The 24910-nt window shown below is 44.9% G+C and overlaps 1 protein-coding gene across 1 annotated transcript; it reads left to right on the forward strand.

The window, feature by feature from the left end:
* The first annotated feature begins 5590 nt into the window (after positions 1–5590).
* Positions 5591–21240, forward strand: tmem263 (transmembrane protein 263). The gene is made up of 2 exons (XM_060840047.1): positions 5591–5654; positions 20954–21240. The coding sequence occupies exons 1-2, from the start codon at positions 5591–5593 to the stop codon at positions 21238–21240; spliced, it is 351 nt and encodes a 116-aa protein (XP_060696030.1).
* The last annotated feature ends 3670 nt before the right edge of the window (positions 21241–24910 follow it).

Here is a 24910-nt window from a genome sequence, read left to right on the forward strand (position 1 = left end):
TTATCTTGAAACTCTTCGTAATGATGAATGTCAAAGCCACCAGGCGGTAGTCGTTGAGGCACACTGCCTGATTTTTCTTTGGCACCGTGATGATGATAGTCTTCCTGAAGTAGGTGAGGACTTCAGATTGTAGCAAGGAGGGGTTGAAGATGTTTGTGAGTACTCTGCCAGCTGTTCCGCACAGGATCTGAGTACACAGCCGGAGAGTCCACCCGGGCCAGTCACTTTCCATGGGTTCACTCTCAGGAAGGTTTATCCAATATTGATGGCATTGACCGTGGGTGTGTGTGCATCTGAGGCTATTGGGATAGGTGACATTGTTTCACTGACCTTCTGTTCAAAGTGAGTATAGAGTGCATTGAGTTCATCGGGGAGGAATATACTGCTACCCGCAATTCTGTTTGACTTTGCTGTGTAATGTCTCGTAAGCCTTGCAGAAACAATGGGTGTCCATGTGGTTGGTCTATGGGTCTTGAGCTTACTTTGGTACTGCCTCTTGGCATCTCTGATGCCCTTATGAAGGTCATACCTGGGTTTCCTGTATCGGTCAATAGCAACCGCTTTGTACGCCTCAGACCTGGTCTTCAGTAAGAAGTGGATCTCCCGGTTCATTCATGGTTTCTGTTGGGGAACATTCGGATTACCGTCTTGACCACGCAGTCATCTACACGCTTACTAATGAGGTCTCCATACTTGTTTAGATTGGCCACTGAGTTCTTGAATCTAGATCAGTCCATCGACTCTAAGCAGTCCCATAGAAGCCCTTCAGTTTCCTCAGGTCAACACAGCATTACTTTATGTACTGGGTCATCACACTTCATTTTCTGCTTGTAAGTTGGGAGGAGGGACACAGCATTAGACCATAAGACATAGGAGCAGAAATTAGGCCATTCAGCCCATCGAGTCTGCTCCACCATTCAATCATGGCTGATAAGTTTCTCAACCCCATTCTCCCACTTTCTCCCTGTAACCCTTGATCCCCTTTACAATCAAGAACCTATCCAACTCTGTTTTAAATGTACTCAATGACCTGGCCTCCACAACCTTCTATGGGAATGATTTCCATTGATTCAACTCTCTGGTTGAAGACGTTGCTCCTTATCTCCATTCTAAAAGGTCTTCTTTTTATACTAAGCTGTGCCCTTAGGTTCTAGTCTCTCCTACCAATGGAAACATCTTCCCAACATCCACTCTGTCCTGGCCATTCAATATTCTGTAAGTTTCAGTTAGATCCCCCGTCATCCCTCTAAACTCCATTAAGTATAGACCCAGGGTACTTAAATGTTCCCAGTTCACTAAGCCTTTAATTCTTGGGATCATTCTTGTGAATCTTCTCTGGACCTGCTCCAAGGCCGATACATCCTTCCTGTTCACAATACACTAAATGTGGTCTGACCAGACCTTTATAAAGCCTCAGAAGTACATCCCTGCTTTTATATTCTCGTCCTCTCGAAATAAATGCCAACATTGTATTAGCCTTCCTAACTACTGACTCAACCTGCAAGTTTACCTTAAGAGAAGCCTAGACTAGAACTCCCAAGTCTCTTTGCATTTCAAACTGCTAAATTTTCTCCCCATTTAGAAAATAGTCCATGCCTCAATTCTCCCCTCCAAAGCACATGACCTCACACTTTCCCACATTGGATTTTATCTGCCATCTCTTTGCCCACTCTCCTAACCGCATCTAAGTCTTTCTGCAGCCTCCCTGTCTCCTCAATGCTACCTGTTCCTCTACTTATCTTGTTATCATCTGCAAACCTAGTCAGAATGCCCTCAATTCCTCCATCTAGATATTAATGCATAAAGTGAAAAGTTGTGGGCCCAACACTGACCCTTGCAGAACATCACTATGCTACCCTGAGAAGGACCCTTTTATCCCCACTCTCTGCTTTCTGCAAGACAGCCATGCTTCTATCCATGCTAGTACCTTGCCACTGATACCATCAGCCCTCTTCTTACCCAGCAGCCTCCTGTGTAGCAACTTGTCAAAGGCCTTCTTGAAGTCCAGACATATAACATCCACTGGGTTTCCTTGGTCTAATCTGCTCATTACTTCCTCAAAGAATTCTAGCTGATTTGTCAGGCGTGACCTCCCCTCGATGAAGCCATGCTGACTTTGTTCTATTTTACCATACACTTCCAAATATTCAGAAACCTCATCCTTCACAATGGATTCCAGGATATTACCAACTACCGAGGTCAGGCTAATCAGTCTGTAATTTCCCATCTTTTGCTTTACTCCCTTCCTAAACAGGGGCTAACATTTAGCAATTTTCCAGTGTCTTGTGATTCTCCCTCACTTCAATGATTCCTGGAAGATCACCATTAACACCTCCACTATCTCTTCAGCTATTTCCTTCAGAACTCTAGGGTATAGTCCATCTGGTCCAGGTAATTTATCCACCTTCAGACCTTTCAGGTTTTCTAGTACCTTCTCCTTGGTGATGGTTACCATACCCACCTCTGCCCCTGACTATCTTGTATTTTTGGGATGTCACTCATGTCTTCCACCGTGAAAACTGATGCGAAGTAATTATTCAGTTCCTCAGTCATTTCTTTGTTCCCCACGACTATTTCTCCTGTGTCATTTTCTAGTATCCCAATGTCCACTTTTGCCACTCTTTTACCCTTTATTTTTCTAAAGAAACACTTACAGTCTTCTTGTACATTACTGGCTAGCTTGCCTTCATATTTAATCTTCTCTCTCCTTATTTCCTTTTTTGTTGTTGTCCATTGCTGGCCTTTGTGGACTTCCTAACACTCTGGTTTCCACAGCCTTTCACCACATTATATGTTTTCTCTTTTGCTTTTATGCTGTCCCTGGCCTCCCTAGTCAGCCAATGGTTGCCTCATCCTCCCTGTACCATGCTTCTTTTTCCTCAGGATGAATCTCTGCTGTGTCTCCCAGGTTACTGTCAGAAACTCCTGCCATTGCTGTTCCACTGTCTTTCCTGCGAGGCTCCTCTCCCAGTCAATTCTGCTCAACTCCTTCCTCATGCCTCTGTAGTTGTCTTTATTCAGCTTTAATACTGTTACATCTGATTCCACCTCCTCCCTATCAAATTGCAGAGTAAATTCAATCATATTATGATCACTGCCTCCTAAGGGTTCCTTCGCCTTAAGCTCCGTTATCAAGTCTGCCTCATTGCATAGCACTAAATCCAGAATTGCCTGTTCGCTAGTGGGCTCCACCGCAAGCTGCTCCAAAAAACCATCTTGTAACATTCCACAAATTCTTTTTCTTATGATCCACTGCCAACATGATTTTCCCAGTTTATCTGTGTATTGAACTCCCCCATGATCCCTGTAATGACTGGCCCTAGATCTGATTTTCCAAAATGCAGATGAGAGATGGAGTGGCGGGTATCTCTGTGCAGCAATGGTCAAGAATGTTCGAACCTCTGGTGGGTCAGGAAATGTGTTGGTGGTATTTTGGTACCATGTTCTGGAGGTTGGCCTGATTGAAGTCACCAGTTACGATGGTCTTTAGTTGACTTCTAAAGCAAGATTCTCCTGCCCTACATATCTTTCTTACAAAAGAAGGAAGCTGACTTGTATGCAACCAATACAGGAATCAAAGATTCAGCATGGTACAGCACAGAAGGAGACCATTCAGCACAAAGAACATAAAAACAAAAGAAGATATGAGTTAGGAGCAGGAATAGGCTTTTCAGCTCCTTAAACATGCCCTGTCATTCTATAATGTCACAGCTGGAGGGTTCAACTGAGATATTTGAAATATAATTGGACAATTGACAGCAGGCAATTGCTAAATATAAGCAAAAATTAGACCAGAACAGAGATTAATCCTTCAGCTTAAATAGCAATTCATAATTCTTTGCTTGAGAACATTACATAGAGTCAAAATCTAGCACTGCACAACACAACGTGACGCCCTGGTGAAGGGCTTCTGCCCAAAACATTGACTCTCCTGCTCCTCGGATGCTGCCTGACCTGCTGTGCTTTTCCAGTGCCACACTTTTCAACTCTGACTCTCCAGTATCTGCAGTCCTCACTTTCTCCTAGTGTGATGGCTCAGCCTGACTATCCCCTCAACAAAGCTGCATCCAAATACCTCTCACCCCATTGAGTGGGTTCTCATAGCAGCACAGAAGCAGGAGGAATTTCTGCAGCCCTTTCAGCCGACTCAACTATTCCATATGATTGTGGCTGATCATTCAAGCCCTGTCCTTTTTTGTGTTTTCTCCCAGTTCCCTTTCATCCATTAAGCCTGAAGTATTTCTAGTTCCTTGCTGGAAATGTTCAATGTTTTTGCCTCAGCTGCTTTCTGTGGCAGAGAATTCCGCAGGCTCCCCACTCTCTGGCTGAAGGAATTCCTCCTTACCTCAATCTTAAGTGATCTAGTCCCATAACTCTGGCTCATTGATCTAGGGCTATGATTCTCGCTTAGGGTCATCTACTGTGCTGACTTGCGAGAGGTCCTGGGTTCAAATCCTGGATGAGCCTGTGTTTCTTAACTTGGCTTGTGCAAAAATGCCCGATTAATTTTATGGGTGGCACAATGGTTAGCACTGAAGCTTCACAGCGCCAGAGACCCGGGGTCAATTCCCACCTCAGGCGACTGAATGTGTGGAGTTTGCACATTCTCCCCATGTCTGCGTGGGTTTCCTCCCACAATCCAAAAATGTGCAGGTTGGGTGAATTGGCCATGCTAAATTGCCGTAGTGTTAGGTGAAGGGGTAAATGTAGGGGAATAGGTCTGGGTGGGTTGCGCTTTCGGTGTCAACTTGTTGGGCCGAAGGGCCTGTTTCCACACTGTAATCTAATCTAAATCTAAACCTAAATTTGCCAGCACTGGGCCCATATCCCTCTGAACCCTTCCTACTCATGTACCCATCCAGATGCTTTTTAAATGTTGCAATTGTACCAGCCTCCACCACTTCCTCTGGCAGCTCATTCCATACACATACAACTCTCTGCATGAAATCATTGCCCCTCAGGGCCCTTTTAAATCATTCCCCTCTCACCCTTTAGTTTTAGAATCTCCTACCTTCAGATAAGGACTTTGGCTATTCACCCTATTCATGCCCCTCAATTATAAAATCTCTAATAAGGTCACTCCTCAGCCTCATTACTTCATGTTAACCTCATTACACTCCATCTGCCATACACTTGCCCACTCACTTAACTGGGTCAAACCAGACTGAAGTGTGACTGTATATCCTCATAGCTCAGCCTTCCACCCAACTTGGTGTCGTTCACAAGAGATTTGCATTTAGTTCCCTCCTCTACATCGTGAATGTATACTGTGAATAGCTGGGGATTCAGGTTCTGATCTGTGTGTGGCATTCCATGAGGCACTGCCTGCCACCTCGAAGAAGACCCATTTATTCTTACTCTTTGTGTTCTGTCTGCCAGCCAGTTCTCTCCACATGACAGTACACTACCCTCAATTCACATGATAATATCTGTTGTGGGACCCTACTGAAAGCCTTTTGAAAGTTTAAGTACACAACACCCACTGGCTCCCCCTTATCAACCCTCCCCCTTGTCACTGGAGCTCTGCTAAACTTAAGAAAATTCAATCTATTGGAAATGTTTCTTTGCATTTTGCTCTTGATAGAAGCCAATGGAACAAGCAAGCGGTGATCAGAAGGACATCTCTTCATATCTAAGGGAGCTGCCAACAGAAGGTGAGTACAGTGACCGTGGGTCATCAGCACGCTGCTGTACTGATAGTACACAGTTGAGGGGAATGCAGTGGTATTGCAGTAATGCCACTGGATGTGTCATCCAGAGACCCAAGTTAATTTTCTGGTGGCACAGCAACTGGAGAAATGTAAACTCAGTTAATAAACCTAGAATTAGTCCCAGAAATAGCTCTCTCCCCTCAAAAGGATTTGGATATGGGGTTCAACTGGAGCTTAACTAATTTTGCAGAATGGAATTTTGTTTGATAATGATGTCAAGGGATGTGGAGTGAAACTGGGGCATTTGGATCAACTGTAAGGTGGAACAGGCTCAGTGGGGCTGAATGGTCTCCTCCTGTTCCCATGTTCTTAGGAATTGTCCTCAAACATATTTGCTGCAAGATCAGAGCTCAGTAATTGATAGGTATCTCGTGTAAAAGGTGGAGATAACACATGATAATTTTCAGCTTTAATCTAAAGTTGTTCCTATGGGTGCACAGAATCATAGAACTGTTACAGAGGCCATTCTACCTGTTGTGTCTGTACTAGCTTATCAGTGAGCATCATTGCCTAGAGCCAATCTCCTGCCTTTTATGCAGTCTCTTGCATATTTTTCTATCTCAATAATCACCCAATACTTTATTGAATGTCACAATTGAACCTGCCTCCTCCAAGTTTTCAGAGAATGAATTCCCCAACTACTCACTGAGTGATCAAGTGTTCCTTTCTCAAATCTCATTTTTGTTTTTTAAAATATATTTAAATCTATACCCTCCTGTTCCTGTTCCTTTCATAAGCAGGGGACAGTTTCTCCCCTAACAGTCTATCTAGTCTGTTCCCCATTCTCTCAGATCTCCTCTCAGCCACCTTCTCCCCAAAGAAAACAATCCCAACTTCTTCAATGTGGGGTTGATGTGATCCCTGAGAGCATGGAGGAAGCTGGGTTATCCTGCATTTAGGGCCAGATCTGCCCATCACCCCCTGCACTGGGTTGGTTGAGGTGTGGTGGGTGGGGAGGGTAATATTTTGGTGCCAAGGTTGTGATATTGTCTGCGGGATTTTACTCATGATGGCACATTGAAGGAGTAGGCATCCACTGGGATAACCTGGAGATTTATTCTGCTTCTTGTTTTTGCACCTCGTGCTCAATGGAAGACCCCCCCTCCCTCACTCTTGCTCTTAAAAAAAAACCTTTTATCCCTTCATCCTAAAACTCACACCAACCCCCACAATCAGAATCATCCTACAGTGTAGAAAGAGGCCATTTGTCCCATCGAGTCTGCACAGACTCTCCACAGAGCATTGCACCCAGATCCATCCCTTCCCAACTCCACATTTATCATGGCCAGTCCACATAACGTGCATATCCCTGGAAATGCACACAGACAAAACGAGAACATGAAAACAGTCACCCAAGGCTGGAATTGAACCCAGGTCCCTGGCACTGTGAGGCAGCAATGCTAACCTCTGTACCACCATACCACCCCTACTTTGAGACAATTTTGGGGGCAGCACGGTGGCAGCAGTGGTCAGCACTGCTGTCTCACAGCGCCTGAGACCCGGGTTCAATTCCCGACTCAGACGACTGTGTGGAGTTTGCACGTTCTCCCCGTGTCTGTGTGGGTTTCCTCCGGGTGCTCCGGTTTCCTTCCACAGTCCAAAGATGTGCGGGTCAGGTGAATTGGCCATGCTAAATTGCCCGTAGTGTTAGGTAAGGGGTAAATGTACGGGTATGGGTGGGTTGTACTTCGGTGGGTCGGTGTGGACTTGTTGGGCCGAAGGGCCTGTTTCCACACTGTAAGTAATCTAATCTTCTATGCTGGCCATCTATGCAATGTCATAGAGGTGTACTGTGCAGCACAGAAACAGATCTTTTGATCCAACTTGTCCATGCAGACCAGATATCATAAATTAATCTAGTACCATATGCCAGCTTTTTGCCCATATCCCTCTAAACCCCTCCTATTCATATACCCATTCAGATACCTTTTAAATGTTGTAATTGTACCAGCCTCCACCACCACCTCCGGCAGCTCATTCCATACACGCACCACCCTCTGTGTGAAAAAAGTTATCCCCTCTCACCTTAAACCTATGCCCTCTGGTTTTGGACTCCCTTACCTTGAGGAACAAAAACCTTGGTTATTCACCCACCCATGCCCCTCATGATTTTATAAACCTCCATAAGGTCACCCCTCAGCCTCCGACGGTCCAGCTTCAGCCTCTCCCTATAGCTTAAACCATCCAACCCTGGTAACATCCCTGTAAATCTTTTCTCAATCCACAGTCTAACACCTTTTAGTCAACCCCTGTCCCCTTGCCCACCTCCATTTGAAGGTTACTTTTCATTCGTTCTGAGAACAAAACCTTCTCAGTTTACCAAACAATAACATACAGAAAACAGAGTATGTTTTATGCCAGATCAGTTGTTGAAGCAAGCTCAATGGGCATTGTGATCTTTGTATTTTGTTGTATTTTTCCCCTTTGTTTTCCAAAGGGGAATTTGGAAAGTTAATTACTGTGAACATAGCTCTCAAATTAAATCCCTTACAACACAATAAATACAGAAGAAAATTCAGTTGTTGGAGGACCCCAATTTCCAACAACACTCCCTGGTTAGGACAGTGCAGTGGCGTGTACTGGAGTGTGGCCAGATCTTTGGATCCCATGGGCTACTGATTCAAAAGTTTGCATTTGGCCAAAAATTCTTTGCCAGAGCAACCTCTCCACCCATTTCGACTCTAGCCAGTCCCTTTGCGCCATCAGAGATTCAGGATTAGTGAAGTGTTAATGTCTTCCTCACTGATGGTATGTGGAAATCCGTGGTGTCAGTGTTGGAATCAGTTTGACAATGAGAGGTCTCATTCATGATCAAAGACTCTGCGCTGGGCAAGTGCCTTTACTTCCACCGGAGGGAGCCATTGGACCACAATGTTTGTTTTACTTTGGACCATCACTCTGCCAGAACATTTGATTAGATTCCCTACAGTGTGGAAACAGGCCCTTTGGCCCAACAAGTCCACACTAACCCTCCGAAGTGCAACCCATCCAGACCCATTCCCCTACACCTAACACTATAGGCAATTTAGCGTGGAAAATTCACCTAACCTGCACATCTTTGGATTGTGGGAGGAAACCGGGAGCACCCAGAGGAAACCCACGCAGACATGGGGAGAATGTGCAACTCCACATAGACAGTTGCCCAAGGCTGGAATTGAACCTGGGACCCTGGCACTGTGAGTCACCGTGCCGCCCCTAATACAAATATTCCTGCATTCCTCAGGTTCCCAGCTCTTCTGGGTCTGGCCCAGCACGATCCAGGGTGACGTGAATCTGTTTAGTTTGATTCTTAGCTCGGGGTTGATGAATTAACAGTCAGTGGGGATTGGTTTGAGTCTTGGGCTGATCGTTGTTGAGGAATGCACAGGGCCAGTTAGACCTTCATAGAAGGGTACAGAACATTGTTGGATGTGAGGGAAGCCCCTTTCTTACTTGCTTTTCAGTAAGGACTGCCTCATGGATCTGTTACTGTGAGATAGTGCTTTCTGGACAATATCAGTCTGTGTGGCATGGGAGAGAAGCCTGGAATCTCTCTCTCTCTCTCACTCTCAAATAGACTTGTTAAATCCAATCCTTCCTTGGATGGGAGCAGTGAGTGATGCTATCTCCATGTGGGTTGTAATCGGTCAGTGCAGCAATGGGAGAGCTGGCCAGGATATTGTGTCCACATCTCTGAAGTATGGTCTGAATCCCAAACTTCGGATCCAGGGAACGTAAGAAATAAGAACAGGAGTGGACTATTCAGCCCCATGAGCCTGCACAGCCAGTCTGCAAGAGACTGATCCTGTCTTGCCCTCACCTCCAGTTTCCTCCAGGATATAACATGTGAGTTGATGTAGAGAAACCAATAGATTTAGAGCACTTGGTTTTCCAGGAGGCATTTGAAAAATGTGCCATATAAAAGGTTATTGCAGATCTTGCACATGAGATTGGGGTGATGCACAGAGGAACCTCGATTATCCGAATATCGATTATCCGAATTTTGGATTATCTGAAGGAGATCTCGAGGTCCCAATAGAAACATTACATCAAAGAGGTGTTTCCAACATTAATCGTGCCTTTTGTTTATAATGACTAAAAACAAACGCGGCTTACTGAAATGCTGCCAAGAATGTTCCTGAACATCGATGGGAGCCCAGGTACCGTCTCCAAATGACTGACCGCCCGCCTCCCCTCTCTCTCCCCACACTTTTTCCCTGGAGTTCTACACTGGGGTGTACCCTAAACCCCCCCTTCCCCAGATAATCTCTCCAATATTGTCCTGTACAGGGCAAAGGTGGACCCTGTCAAAAAGTTGCAGTTAAACGTTGTGTGTGTGCGCTACTTTGATGAGACTCACCCCCAAAAAGCAGCAGCAGTCTCACTGTTGGTGTCCAGTCCATCTGCCCCTGTGGTGGGTGGGAGATGCTGACAGTGGGGGCGCGGATGGTATGGGGTTATTGGACAGAGGGTGGGAGTTGGACGGGATTGGCGGATGGGGGGGTTGCAGGGGTAGGGTGGGGGTAGACAGGAGAGTGGGGGCTCATGCGCAGTGTGCTGTTGCCTAGTCTCCTGAACAGGGGGAGCGGACTTATCAAGTGCTCGCTGTGTCAGTCCCATTGAGCTGATTGGGAAGGGTGGGGGAGTGGGGGGCTTGAGCAATGCTGTAGGTCCCTTACACACAAGTGTGTGTCTGCTCAGAAACAAACCCTGAGATGGAGAGAGGGAGCAAGGCAGATACCGCGAGGAAAAAGGAAACCAGAAAACTCCCAGCCCCAGGAGAGGCATTGAAACAATTAACTGGATAATCAATTATCCAAACGACATACCACCTGCCCATCTCGTTTGGATAATTGAGGTTCCTCAATATTAACACAGGTTAAGGATTTATTGGAACACAGAAAACCAATTCGGGATGAACGAATCTTTTTCAGTTTAGAAAGATGTTGCTCGGGGAGTTCCATCAGGATCAGTCCTAAGCCCTGGAGTGTTTACTATCTATAATCAATGATTTGGAGGATGAAGAAGAGTATAAAGCAGTATCATTTCTATAAATTAGAAATGTATGTTATTGAGCACCAAAAATAAGTAAACGTCCAGACCAATATCATATAGGAATACAAGTAAACCCAAGGAAGGTAAGGGAAGGAGAGTGAAATTAATGAAGTAAGTTTAAGACTAAGCAAGGCATGGTGGGGGAGCCGATATGTTCCGGGATCTGGGCTTCTTTGTGCATGAAACACAAAATGTTAGCATGTGGGTGCAGCAAATAATTAAGAAGAAAATATTGGCCTTTATTGCTAATGGATTAAAGTTTAAAAATAGGAGGTCTTGTTAAACCTGTACAGTGTTTGATAAGGCCACACTTGTAATTCTGTGTACAGTTTTGGTCTCATTATTTACAAAAAAATGACATACTAGCATTGGAGGTGGTTCAAAAGAGATTCACTAAGCTGATTTCTGGGATGACTTGTCAAGAACAGCTAAACTAGCAGGGCCTGTATTCGTTAGAGCTTAGAAAAATGAGGGATGATCTTTGTTTAAACATTCAGGATCCTGAGGAGTCAGGAGTGTGGTGCTGGAAAAGCACAGCAGGTCAGGCAGCATCCAAGGAGCAAGAGAGTCAACGTTTCAGGCAAGAGCCCTTCATAAACCCTCCCTCATCCCTGATGAAGGGCTTATGCCCAAAACGTTAATTCTCCTGCTCCTTGGATGCTGCCAGACCTGCTGTGCTTTTCCAGCACCACACTCTCGACTCTGACCTCCAGCATCCGCAGTCCTCACTTTCTCCTAAGGATTCTGAGGGGGCTTGACAAGTTAGATGTTCAGAAGGTGGTGGTATGGTGGCTCAGTAGTTAGCACTGCTGCCTCTCAACGCCAGAGACCCGGGTTCATTTCCAGCTTCGGGCGACTGTCTGTGTGGAGTTTGCGCATTCTCCCGCGTCTGCGTGGTTTTCCTCCGGGTGCTCCGGTTTCCTCCCACAATCCAAAGATGTGCAGGTTAGTGTGAATTGGTCATGGTAAATTACCCATAATGTTCAGAGATGTGTAGGTTATGTGTATTAGTCAGGGGTAAACGTAGAGTAATAGGGCAGGGAAATGGGTCTGGGTTGGTTACTGTTCGGAGGGTCAGTGTGCACTTGTTGGGCCAAATAGCCATTTCCACACTATAGGGATTCTATGTTTCACTAACTAGCGATAATGGGATAATCACTGAAAACTGAGATGTGAAGGAATTTCTTCCCTCAGAGAGGGTAATGAATGTCTACAATTTTCTACCCTGCATACTTCTGGAGAGTTGTTCACTGGAAGTGTTTAAAGGGGAGGGAGGTAGACGTCTGAAATATCGAGTGGTTGAGGAATTGGCATGAGTGAGGAGTTGGGGCCTTGGCCAGACCAGCCATGATCTTATAGAATGGTGGGACAGGATTGATGGGCTGAGCAGCCTTCTCCTGCTCCTATTTCATATGTTTTTATGCTCCTGCCTGTTTCCCATAACTCTTCCCCCAACTTGAGTTCAGCAATCTGCCTAATTCACTCTTGACTATACTCGGGGCTAAAAACTCTTCAGAATTATGACCTTCTGGAGAGGAAGGTTTCCTCCTCATTCCCACGTGTAATGGGAGGGGCCTTATTTGGAAACATTCATTTGGTTCTAGATTCCCAAAAAGGGAAAACATCCTCCCAGCCTCAGGAAGTTTCAGTAAGATGGCCTCTTGCTGCCCGATAGCGCTATCCATTAAAACAGCGTGTAATTAAATTGAGTGATTTGATGTAGTATGGTGGATCTTGAGAATGGTCATTGCTGTCTGCTGATACAGAGCAGGGTTAGAAATTTGCTGACCATGCACTGTCTGTTGCTTTGATACTAACCACAATACTCGATGTAAATACCTCCACCATTTCCCTGTGAATTGTAGTCTGCAAGAACTGATCATAAAGATTAAGGGTGAGATGGAAGAGTAATGGTAATATCACTAGGTTGGTAATCCAGAGGTACAGATTAAGGTACCAGGGACATGGACTCGAATCCTACCACTGCAACTGGCGAAATTTAAATTCATTTATTTAAAAATATCAGGAAAGTTAGTGTTAGTAATGGCAATCATGTCAGCTTTCATTAATTGTTGTGATGTCCTTTCACGAAAGAAATCTATTATCCTTACCTGATCTGACTGATGTATGACCAGGCACAGAAATCACAGACTCTTGGCTCAACCCCGCAAAAAGCGAGTGCCCTAAAACCCCTGGACTCCCAGGCCTGACATCGGACTCCAGACCCACATCAATGTGACTCACTCTAAAGTGCCCTCTGAAATGGTCTAACAAGCCATTGAGTCCAAAGCCAGTTAGAGATAGGATGCAATGCCAGCCTTGCCAGCAATGTCACCCACATCCCATGAAAGGACAAAGAAAACAAACAATGAACTCAAAACATGGACATCTTTCTGCCAACGCCTATTGCCGCCAATATCTGTGCTGTCTGGAATCTGATTTCCGATTATACTTCCCACCATCTATAAAATTTGTAGAAAAAGTTTACAAGATGGTTGATTCCAAGGTCTGGAGGGAATTGATGCTCACAGCTGAGAGTGACCCAGACTGAGGAGAGAGTCAGACAACTTGGGAAATCTAGACTGAAGCAGCTTCTCGTTTTCACCACTTTGTTAATTCAAAGTCAAGAAAATCAGATAACTTTGACGATCACGTTTGAGATATACAACTAAAGTGCTCATTTTATCATTTGTTCTGAGAATGTGGGTGGTGATGGGCTGCCTTCTTGAACTGCCCCAGTCCATTTGGAGTAGCTATATTCACTGTACTGTTACAGAGGGAAGCTCCAGGAATTCGACCCAGCCAAAGTAAAACAACAGTAGTATATTTCCGAGTCAGGATGGTAAGTGATGTTCCCCGTTAGATAGACTCTTTAAGTATAGGATTGACGTGATTTTAATCTCCAGTGAAGATTCCTGATATATTAAATCTCTGGACTTCATACTTTTCTAGAATGTGGGGTATCCCTAAAACAAGGATTTGTTGCCCATCTCAAATTACTCTTCAACAGGGTAGTTTTATCAACAATTTCAGAAGACAGTTAAGAGGCCATCACATCACTGTGGGTCACATGTAGGCCAGACCAGGTAAGAATAGCAGACATGATTCCTTCAAAAATATTAGTCAGCCTGACATATTTTTAGGACAGAAAATGTGTTGCTGGAAAAGCGCAGCAGGTCAGGCAGCATCCAAGGACAGGAGATTCGACTTTTCGGGCATAAGCCCTTCCTCAGCTGCCTGACCTGCTGCGCTTTTCCAGCAACACATTTTCAGCTCTGATCTCCAGCATCTGCAGACCTCACTTTCTCCTCGAATATTTTTAGGACAGTCTGTGATCTGTCAGATTTATTAATTAAATGAATTAATGTTCCACCTGTTGCCCATCCTATGGTGAGATTTGAACGCACGAGGCCAGGGCCTCTGGATTATTAGTCAGTAGCATGTTGTATGACTGTTGAATGTTTCAGTTGAATTTCACAAATGTTCAGTTTGATCATCAGGCTCATTACAGCCACAATCAGTGAATCAGTGAATCAAGCCAATCTAGGATTAGTACACGGAAAGTCACCCCACTAAATGGGACGAAATGAAAACGAGGCGGCATAGACAATGTGGGCCGAAGGGCCTGTTTCCATGCTGTAAGCCTCTATGGCTCTAAACTGGGAGTCACTCTGGAAACCAGACAATCCATGGAATTGTCAAAAGGTCAGGGAAGTGCATGCAGTCCAGCGAACACACTGGGAATGGAGAAATCTAGCCTGAAAGCTACAGCATGACAACAGGGAACACCAAAGTAACTTTAATTGCACTCGGCTCCACAGCAGACATCTGACTTCAAAACAATAGTGAGCATCCGGTGCAGCACTCATCCTGCAATGCAGACTCCAATTATAATGCGGAGTGACTGCAGAGTGGAAAGAACAACCCTCACTAACCACTGTTCTGTTCCCTTGTTCTCAATAAATATTTCAGATGGTTTAGAAAGGTAACTGTCTGACAATCAAGGTGCCTTGTTAAATCTCTGTGGTGCACATGTATGCCCCGTACAGTTATAAATTATGAATTGCTCTCCTATTTTGATTTGCCGAGTGCACTTTCAGTACTGAGCTTCATTCAAATGGAAGCTACTTGGATGGGGGAGAAAAAGTGCTCCAAAGTGTTTCATTAGTTTTATTTTAGTTTGCCACTGCACTTCAGAACTAAGTAGCACCATTTTCATTAGAACGTCGATGCTGCTAACTTTTGCAGAAACCCTTGAGGATGAACTTGCAGGTAGACTTTGCAAAGAAATGTCACATCTTGCATGTAACCTTGGGAAGCCCCGGAATGCTTTGCATCTGATCAAGTCCTTGAAAAGCTGCTGTTGTAACAACTGGTATATCAGATGAAGGCTCCTTTAATGGCATCTTCCAAACCCACAGACTCTGCCAGGTGGAAGGAAAGTGACAGCAGATACATGGAAACACCACCACCCCCAAGTTCCTCTCTCAGCCACCAACCATCCTGACTTGGAAATATAGTATCCCTCCTCCAGTGTCGCTGGATCAAGTTCCTGGAACTCTTAACAGTATTGTGTCTGTCTCCACACAACGTGGACTGAGTGGTTCAAGACAGTAGCTCACCACCACCTTCTCTCGGGCAGTTAGGGATGGACAATAAATGTTGGAACTCATGTCCCAAGAGCAAATCAAATAAGGAAATTGCAGAAATAAATTTAAGGTTCTGAGGGGGTTTGATAGAGTAGATGTCTCTGCTTGTGGGTGAATCTTGCGCTAGATAATCTAGGTACAAGTACGGAGATGCTCATTTAAAACTGAGATGCGAAGGGATTTCATCTCCTCCAGAGGATAGTGAATACCGGGCAAACTCTACCCCAGGAAGTTGGGGAGGCTACACTGAAAGTATTTAAAGGTGAAGTAGATATAATTATGAATTATCAGGAAGTTGAGGGCTATGAGGAGCTAGCACGAAACAGGAGTTGAGGTTCAGGACAGATTAGCCATGATCTTTTCAGATAGCTGGCCAGGCTTGAGAGGTTGAATAATTTTCTCCAGCTTCTATTACTTGTGTTCTTGTGACAGCCAGTTTGTAAACAGCAAATTCCCCAGAGATAAACGCTCAGATGATCTATCTTAGTCATTTTTGGTAACAATAAGCCTTGGGCAGGGAGATTGCCCCAACCTTCCTCATCAGTGTGGAGTTGGGATCTGGGATACACTGCCTGGAGAAGCAATTACGGCAGATTCAACTCAAGATGCTGCAGATTTGCAGAAAAGGGGCAGGAGACTGATGCCAAGGTGAAATGCTCATACAGCCAGTGCAGACACAATGGTCTCCTTCTGTACTGTAATAATGCAGTGAGTTAACACCACTGGGTCTTCTGTATCAACCAGAAAGGGCAGAGGGAGCCATGGTTTAACATCTAATCGCCTGAAGAAATGTCAAATGTGGGTGAACTGTGCCATTAGCTTGGTTATATTTTAGTTCTGACATGAGCACCTGAAAAGCATCTCATGCAGTAGTTGTTCATTTCACTTGCAAAGTTTGAAGCACCCCTCGAAGGGAATCTGCAGATGGCCACAAGATCATTCTCTTTGCTTGCAGGAACTTGCAAGTGGCAGCAATTCCTGTCCTCAAATGTCCCTGGTCTGCTGGGCATTCACACCACAGCCAGCAACAGCCTCCTGTCATCAGCCCAACCTCACATTCTCACTCTTCAAAGAACTCATTTAACAGTTTAACTTCACCTTGTACCTGCTCACTACCTTAGCAACACTGTTTGTGTGAAAGTGTGCGTGTCTGTTTGAGAGTGATATGTGGCAGTGTGTCTGTGGGCAAATGTGTAGTTATGTAAGAGAACGTGTGAGTCTTTGTGTGACAGTGTGTTAGAGAGTGTGTGTGCAAGTCTTTGTGTGAAATTGCATGTGTATGAGAATGTGCTTTAGTTGTGTGTGTGAGTGAAAGTATGTGTAGGTGTGAGTGTGTGTTTGAGTTGTCATGACTTGGAGGAGCCAGTGTTGGATAGGGGTAGACAAAGTTAAAAATCTCACACACACCAGGTCACAGTCCAACAAGTTTATTTGGAAGCACTAGCTTTCAGAGCGCAGCTCCTTCATCAGATGGCTGTGGAGAATAAGATCATGTCCACAGAATTTATAGCCAAAGGAGTGCAGTGTCATGGAGATGTGATACAGTAAACAATCTTAGATTAAAGATGATAAACTTGTGAGCATGATCTTAACCTCCACAATCATCTGATGAAGGAGCGGCGCTCCAAAATCTAGTGCTTCCAAATAAACCTGTTGGACTATAACCTTGTGGTGTGTGTCTGTGTGTGTGTCTGTGTGTGTGTCTGTGTGTGTGTCTGTGTGTGTGTGTGTGTGTGTGTGTGAGTGTGTGAGAGAGAGAGACAGACTGAGTGTTTGTGTGTATGCTTCATTAAAACACTGAGCCTAGTTTCTGCGATCTGTGATCTGATTGTAAATGAGATATGGAGCTAATCTCACACTCACATCTGAAGCAGATGCCATTTTGCCAGTCCCCAGAGATTTTGGGATTGGCATTTGACCTGGTCTGAAATCAGCCACACTACTCTCCCACTCTGAACACTTGGTTATTTAAGATGTGCCACAGTCTTTTAACAAAACAGGAATCTTTCCCAGAATAGAAGACAAATTCCTTAAGCTTCTCCCAATTATGTCCAAATGACCAGGCAGCTGATCTTGGTAGAATGCCTCACTGAGAAGTGGGCACCTTCAGTAATGCAAACCTCCTTCAACACTGGCAGCTCAGTGTGGATTGCATACTCAACATGGGTCAAGTGGGACTTACTCCCAATGAGGAGAAAGTGAAGACTGCAGATGCTGGAGATCAGAGTCAAAAAGAGTCAGGAATGATGAAGGGCTTATGCCTGCAATGTTGACTCTCCTGATCCTTGGATGCTGTCTGACCTGCTGTGCTTTTCCAGCACCACACTTTTTGACTCTTGCTCCCAATGAGTTCAGGCTGACACTAGAGGTCTTGTTCCTTCTAATTGCCATGCTGTAGCAACTAAACCCTCCATTGCTTATTCTTTCATAGGACTTGAGTATAGCTGACAATGCCAGCATTTTTTGCTCATCCAAAATAATCCTTGAATGGATGGCTTACTATAGGGTGATCAACATTCCATCCCATTGCTATACATTTGGATTCATAAATAACCCTGTCCCAGTGCCCTGTTTAAATACCCCGCCCCAGTATCCTGTTTAAATAGTCCATCCCAGTGCCCTGTTTAAATACCCTGCCCCAATGCCCTGTTTAAATACTCCATCCCAGTGCCCTGTTTAAATACCCCATCCCAGTGCCCTGTTTAAATACCCTGCCCCAATGCCCTGTTTAAATACTCCATCCCAGTGCCCTGTTTAAATACCCTGCCCCAATGCCCTGTTTAAATACTCCATTCGAGTGCCCTGTTTAAATACCCTGACCCACTGCCCTGTTTAAATACACTGCCCCAATGCCCTGTTTAAATACCCCATTCCAGTGCCCTGTTTAAATACCCCATCCTAGTGCCCTGTTTAAATACCCTGTCCCACTGCCCTGTTTAAATACACTGCCCCAATGCCCTGTTTAAATACCCCATCCCAGTGCCCTGTTTAAATACCCTGCCCCAATGCCCTGTTTAAATACTCCATCCCAGTGCCCTGTTTAAATACCCTGCCCCAATGCCCTGTTTAAATACTCCATCCAAGTGCCCTGTTTAAATACCCCATCCCAGTGCCCTGTTTAAATACCCCATCCTAGTGCCCTGTTTAAATACCCTGTCCCACTGCCCTGTTTAAATACCCCATCCCAGTGCCCTGTTTAAATACCCTGCCCCAATGCCCTGTTTAAATACTCCATCCCAGTGCCCTGTTTAAATACCCTGCCCCAATGCCCTGTTTAAATACTCCATCCCAGTGCCCTGTTTAAATACCCCATCCCAGTGCCCTGTTTAAATACCCTGTCCCACTGCCCTGTTTAAATACACTGCCCCAATGCCCTGTTTAAATACCCTGCCCCAATGCCCTGTTTAAATACTCCATCCCAGTGCCCTGTTTAAATACCCTGCCCCAATGCCCTGTTTAAATACTCCATCCCAGTGCCCTGTTTAAATACCCCATCCCAGTGCCCTGTTTAAATACCCTGTCCCACTGCCCTGTTTAAATACACTGCCCCAATGCCCTGTTTAAATACTCCATCCCAGTGCCCTGTTTAAATACCCTGCCCCAATGCCCTGTTTAAATACTCCATCCCAGTGCCCTGTTTAAATACCCCATCCCAGTGCCCTGTTTAAATACCCTGTCCCACTGCCCTGTTTAAATACACTGCCCCAATGCCCTGTTTAAATACCCCATCCCAGTGCCCTGTTTAAATACCCTGTCCCACTGCCCTGTTTAAATACACTGCCCCAATGCCCTGTTTAAATACCCCATTCCAGTGCCCTGTTTAAATACCCCATCCCAGTGCCCTGTTTAAATACCCTGTCCCACTGCCCTGTTTAAATACACTGCCCCAATGCCCTGTTTAAATACCCCATCCCAGTGCCCTGTTTAAATACCCTGCCCCAATGCCCTGTTTAAATACCCCATCCCAGTGCCCTGTTTAAATACCCCATCCTAGTGCCCTGTTTAAATACCCCACTTCAGTGCCCTGTTTAAATACCCCGTCCCAGTGGCCTGTTTAAATACCCCTCCCCAGTGCCCTGTTTAAATACCCTGTCCCACTGCCCTGTTTAAATACACTGCCCCAGTGCCCTGTTTAAATACCCTGTCCCACTGCCCTGTTTAAATACACTGCCCCAGTGCCCTGTTTAAGTACACTGTCCCAATGCCCTGTTTAAATACCCCATCCCGCTGCCCTGTGTAAATATCTCAATACTTCATTTAATTACCCTGCTCCAGTACCGTGTTGCAAATGTAGGATAACCTGAGCAAATGTGGTTATTTAAGAACTTGACAAACTCATATGTGTAGACATATATACATAGACAAACTAATACATACTGCCAACGCCTATGTACTGGCAATCTCAAATATAAACGTATATATGACTAACCTATATCTGGCGATACTGTATAGCACCGTTGCCAAAATAAAGGGCAGGGATTTTTAATCTACTGCAATCCTGATATTGTTCTGCAGCTATGCCCAGGAATTATCTAGCACTCTGTCCAAGCTCTTGTTGTTAAACATTTGAACAACTCCCTGAGAGGGTGTTTGATTTCTGGCAAGTTGACTGGTAGAGTTTAGGCTCCACTGCCTGACTGGGATGCAGGTCCTGTACGTTCTGCTGTAGACAGTTAAGTGTAACAATTTCCCATAGTCACCCATTGAAACCGATGCAGAGCTGGCTTCGCGCTGGGAGATTTTCACATGGCTCTGCACCAAGGGACGCTGTTCAGTTCCACGTTCCCAGTTTCTGGTTTGCTAAGTGCCCCCACGGGCTGCCTGAGATATTGTCAAGTTCGGGACCCTTCGTCTCTAATTGAAATATTGAATAGAAAGACTGCCACAATCTGTGCAGAGAATGAGATGTGGAATGATCTTGGTAGAGCTGGATATAAATACATGACTGGGCATGCACCAAACAGCTCTCAGGTGGAACCGAGACAAGTGTTTGAGCATTGTGCCTATATTAAAATCGTTCTTCACTCTGTGTGTTTCCCCAGTTAACCGAAAACACGGGGAAGGTGGTGGATTTACACCGAGATTCCAAGATCGCTTTGCAGGCAGACCAAGTGCAACATTGAATTCAAAGCATCTGGGTATCTGTGGAATACCAGCTTGTTGTCAGTTTAGTTGAAATGAAAGAGTTAGCCCGTGGGCACCAAGAACCTAAGAAACTCATATATGTAGACATATATATATAGACAAACTAATACATACTGACAACCTCTATGTAATGACAATCTCATGTGTAAACTTATATATGATTAACTTAGATTTGGCGATACTGTTGCCAAAATAAGGGGCAGGGATTTTTAATCCACTTCAATCCTGATATTGTTCTGCAGCAATGCCCAGGAATTATCTAGCACTCTGTCCAAACATTTGAACAATGAGGGAGTGGGGCTAGTAGGGAGGGTTGGGGGTTGGTAGGGAGTTAGTATCGATGTACACTAACCCTGGAAGACTCGGAGGGCGCTGACAGGTTTTTTGATGTCTATTATTTTCTGCCGTTTTCAGACATTGAGAAGGACCAAGTGGAGGTTCAGGCCAGCCTGCTGTCACGGGTGGCCGGAAGCTTTCTCGGAGCGACCAAGGGGGCTGTCGGGGCCACGATGGGCGGAGTGGCCTGGCTGGGCATCAAAGGCTACACCGTAACCAGGACAACCGTCACCGCGGTGCCCTCATTGGGCATCGGACTCATCAGAGGCGGGGCCTCCAGCCTGGTGGGCGGGGCCTCCGCAGTGGGATCCGCGGTCAAGAGCAAAGTCCCATTCCCCAGCAAGAGGAAAGACAAATCGGATTGAAGGCGGGACCCCCCTCGCTTCCCGGGGCAGGAACCAGGCAAAGTGGGACAGCACATTGTCTTCCTGAGACTGCAAACAGAAGAGGGGCTCCGCTTCCTGGCGTTAATCGTGCCCACATGCGATTTGTGTTTTACTTTTGTGTGGAAAATGCTGCTAAAAGCACTTGTGATAAATGCCCCCCGCTCTCGGTTTCACGTTACTGGTGATTAGAAATGCAATCAGAGAACATAAACTTTGCAAATCCCAATGGTTGGATGTAGTATTGAAAGCTGGACACCGTCTAAGGGGGGGTACAGCCAGTGTTTGCCGAAAAGGTGGCAAGATTTAAACTTGTTATTCCAAACCAAAAGGTAATTGACAAGTGAATGGAAATTGGGTGAATTTAGCACACCAGAGAATCATTTTGCAAAGTGGCCAGTCTTATTTTTAATACGTCTATTTGAGTGAAATGATCAGTTACCGTGAATTTTAAAAAAAACAAAATCATGATTCATTTATCCATTTCACAGAATTGTTATGGAGTAGAGAGAGGCCATTTGGCCCATTGTGCTATACTAATTCTATTCCTTGATGCCAATTTACTGTCTTTCTGCCATCTACCTGCATACCATATCTACCATCTATGAATTGCAAATCCTGGGTTTAAAGTGCTCAGTCCCTACTGTAGACAGGTGAAGTGGTCCTACCATAGTCCTACCAGACCATTTGAATGCTCTCTCATTAAAGAGCGTAGTTTACCAGAGGGTCATCACAAGGTTCCTGCCTCTACCACCATTTCCACCAGTGAGTTCCAGATACTCACCATCCTTATTCACACATCACTGGTGTTTTCATCAACCTGCTCTCACTCCTACAGTCCTGGGTCATTGCTCCAGAATAAATCTGTAAAATAACCTTGGAATTTGTCTGGTGTAGGTTTCGTGTGTGTTCCAGCCACCAACCTGTGACTGAAAGAATTAACCTACATTTCTAGAGTGCCTTTGACAATCTCCAGGACCTATAGTGCTTTTCTGTTACTGAGGTCCCCTTTTGGAGTGCTGTGGTACAAGAGGTCTGCCAAAATTGTACACAGCAAGCTCCTATAAACACCAATATGATCTTGAATGAATAATATTAGTTCATGAGTGAACACTGATCAGGTCACAAGAAAGACTCCCTTGTTTTCCCCTGAAATCGAGTCATACAATTTTTTACACCCACCTGAGAAGGCAGACGTGGTCTTAATTTATCAGTTAGTCTGAAGGATAGGATCTTGAACATCAGTTTTATCCCATACCAACAGCTTGATCTTTGTCCTGGTGTTGAGGTTCTCTTGAAAACTATGTGACTCAGAGATGAGAGTGTTATTTACTGAACTACAGCTAAAGTTCACTAATGTGCTCTAGAGGTGGGAATCTGCCAACTTACTGGTCTGGCATACATGCAACTCCAGACTTACAGCAGTGTGATGACTTAAATGGCCTGGCAAGCCATTCAGTTGTATTAATTATTACAAAGGCTGAACAAATTAATTGAAGCTGGATGGACCATGTTAACTTAGGCGCTGGAACTGCTAATGACAAATCCAGTCCTATCAACTCTGCAATTCAATACCTCCTGATGAAAGGCTTTTGCCCGAAACGTCGATTTTCCTGCTCTTCGGATGCTGCCATACCTGCTGTGCCTTTCCAGCACTACTCTAGTCTCGACTCTAATCTCCAGTATCTTCAGTACCCACTTTCATCTAATCCAATCCCATGACCCGATCTCTAACATATAGCCCTGTATCAACTTCAAGCTTAACTCACCAGCTGCACTCTCTCTCACACACACATAACCCTCAGTTAATCCCACTGACCTATTGGCAGTAGTTTAACCTGAGGGTCACCACAGCCCAGAGAGTTTGAGAAGGAAAATCCTTCCTGGTAATCTCAGCTGGTGCAGGAATTGAACCCACACTATTGGCATCATTTTACTTCACTAAGTAGCCTGCAGCAGCTGAATCCCATTCAGAGAGAGAACACTCCTTTAGTAATGACCAGCATTCTTTGTGTCTCTTCAGAGGTTCATTATGGAGTTGTACTGAGGTCCAACTGAGGCTTCCTATCGGAGGATGGTCTCAGATCACAGCTTTCCTAAAGATGCTGACACTCTCCAGAAATTTATCTGAAATTTAAACTTGAAATTTAATAAGGCTGAGTTATAGAGTCATAGAGGTTTACAGCACAGCAAGAGGTCCTTCATCCCATTGAGTCCATACAGGTCATCAAACATCTTTATAATATAATCAAATTTCCCAGCACTTGGTTGTTGCTTTGTCATAAATGGCATTTCGAGTTGTACATCTAAACACATGTCATAATGATGCCTGCCCCTACCACCATTTCTGCCAGTGAGTTCCGGGTACTCAACACCCTCTGGGTGAAAATATCTTAAATCAATGCCCACTAGAACTCTAGTAATCCCCACCACTAAGGGAAAAGGTGTATTCTTATCGACCCTATCTATCGCCCTCACAGCTTTGTAGACCTCGATCAATTTCGCACTCAGCCTTCTCTGCTTCAAGTAAAACGACCTTAATACTATAAGATAGAGGAGCAGACTTAGACCATGCAGTCCATCGAGTCTGCTCTATCATTTGATCATAGCTGATATGTTTCTCAACCTCATTCTCTTGCTTTCTCCCTGTAAACCTTGATTCTCTTATTTATCAAGAACTGATCTGTCTTAAATACACTCATGACTCGGCCTCCATTGCCTGCTGTATAGCAATGAGTTCCACAAAGGAACTAAGTTTGAAACGAAGTTGGTCAGCATGATTTTGATGTTAGGTGCACTGTGGAGAAGAATACATTTTGTGTTGCACTGTGAGCAGGGACAGCTTTCACACAAAATGGGAAGTTCAGCTCCATATCATTTGAGAATTGCAGCATTGCAATGCAGCTATGTCTATGTTGTACAAATCTGAATACATAGTTTTACATAAGATATTGGTGTTTACACACGGTGGCACAGCGGCACAGTGGTTAGCACTGCTGCCTCACAGCAGGGTTCAATTCCCGCCTCAGACAACTGTCTGTGTGGAGTTTGCACATTCCTCCCATGTCTGCGTGGGTTTCCTCCGGGTGCTCCGGTAACCTCCCGCAATCCAACAATGTGCAGGTTAGGTGAATTGGCCATGCTAAATTGCCCATAGTGTTAGGTAAAGGGGAATGGGTTTGGGTGGGTTGCGGGTCGGTGTGGACTTGTTGGGCCGCAGGGCCTGTTTCCATACTGGAAGTAATGTAATGTAATAAAAAAAACATCCTTGAGATGCAGTATGTCCATGTTACTCTTCAATTTTTAAAAAATTCATTTATGGGTGTGGCCATTCTTGAACTTAGAACTGGGCCCTTCAGCCCATAATGTTGTGCCGAACTTGATGCCAAATTAAACTAATCCCTTCTGCCTGCCCTTGGTCCATATTCCTCCATTCCTTGCATACTGATGTGCTTATCTAAAAGTCCCTGAAACGCCCCTATCGTATCTGCCTCCACATACCCATCACCCTCTGTGTAAAAGACTTGCCCCTCACATCTACTTTGAACCTGTCCCCTCGCCTTAAATGCATACCCTCTAGTTTTAGACATTTCATCTCCGGGAAAAAGATTCTGATTGTCAACCCCACCTATGCATCTCACTCCTCACCCTC

Source organism: Hemiscyllium ocellatum, chromosome 19 (genome assembly GCF_020745735.1).
Source record: "Hemiscyllium ocellatum isolate sHemOce1 chromosome 19, sHemOce1.pat.X.cur, whole genome shotgun sequence".
Taxonomy (NCBI): Eukaryota; Metazoa; Chordata; class Chondrichthyes; order Orectolobiformes; family Hemiscylliidae; genus Hemiscyllium; species Hemiscyllium ocellatum.

Coding starts and splice junctions, on each gene's coding strand:
- tmem263 (XM_060840047.1), top strand. CDS start 5,591: ATGGAACAAGCAAGCGGTGATCAGAAGGACATCTCTTCATATCTAAGG. Junction 5,655..20,953: donor AAGGGAGCTGCCAACAGAAG/GTGAGTACAGTG, acceptor TGCCGTTTTCAG/ACATTGAGAAGGACCAAGTG.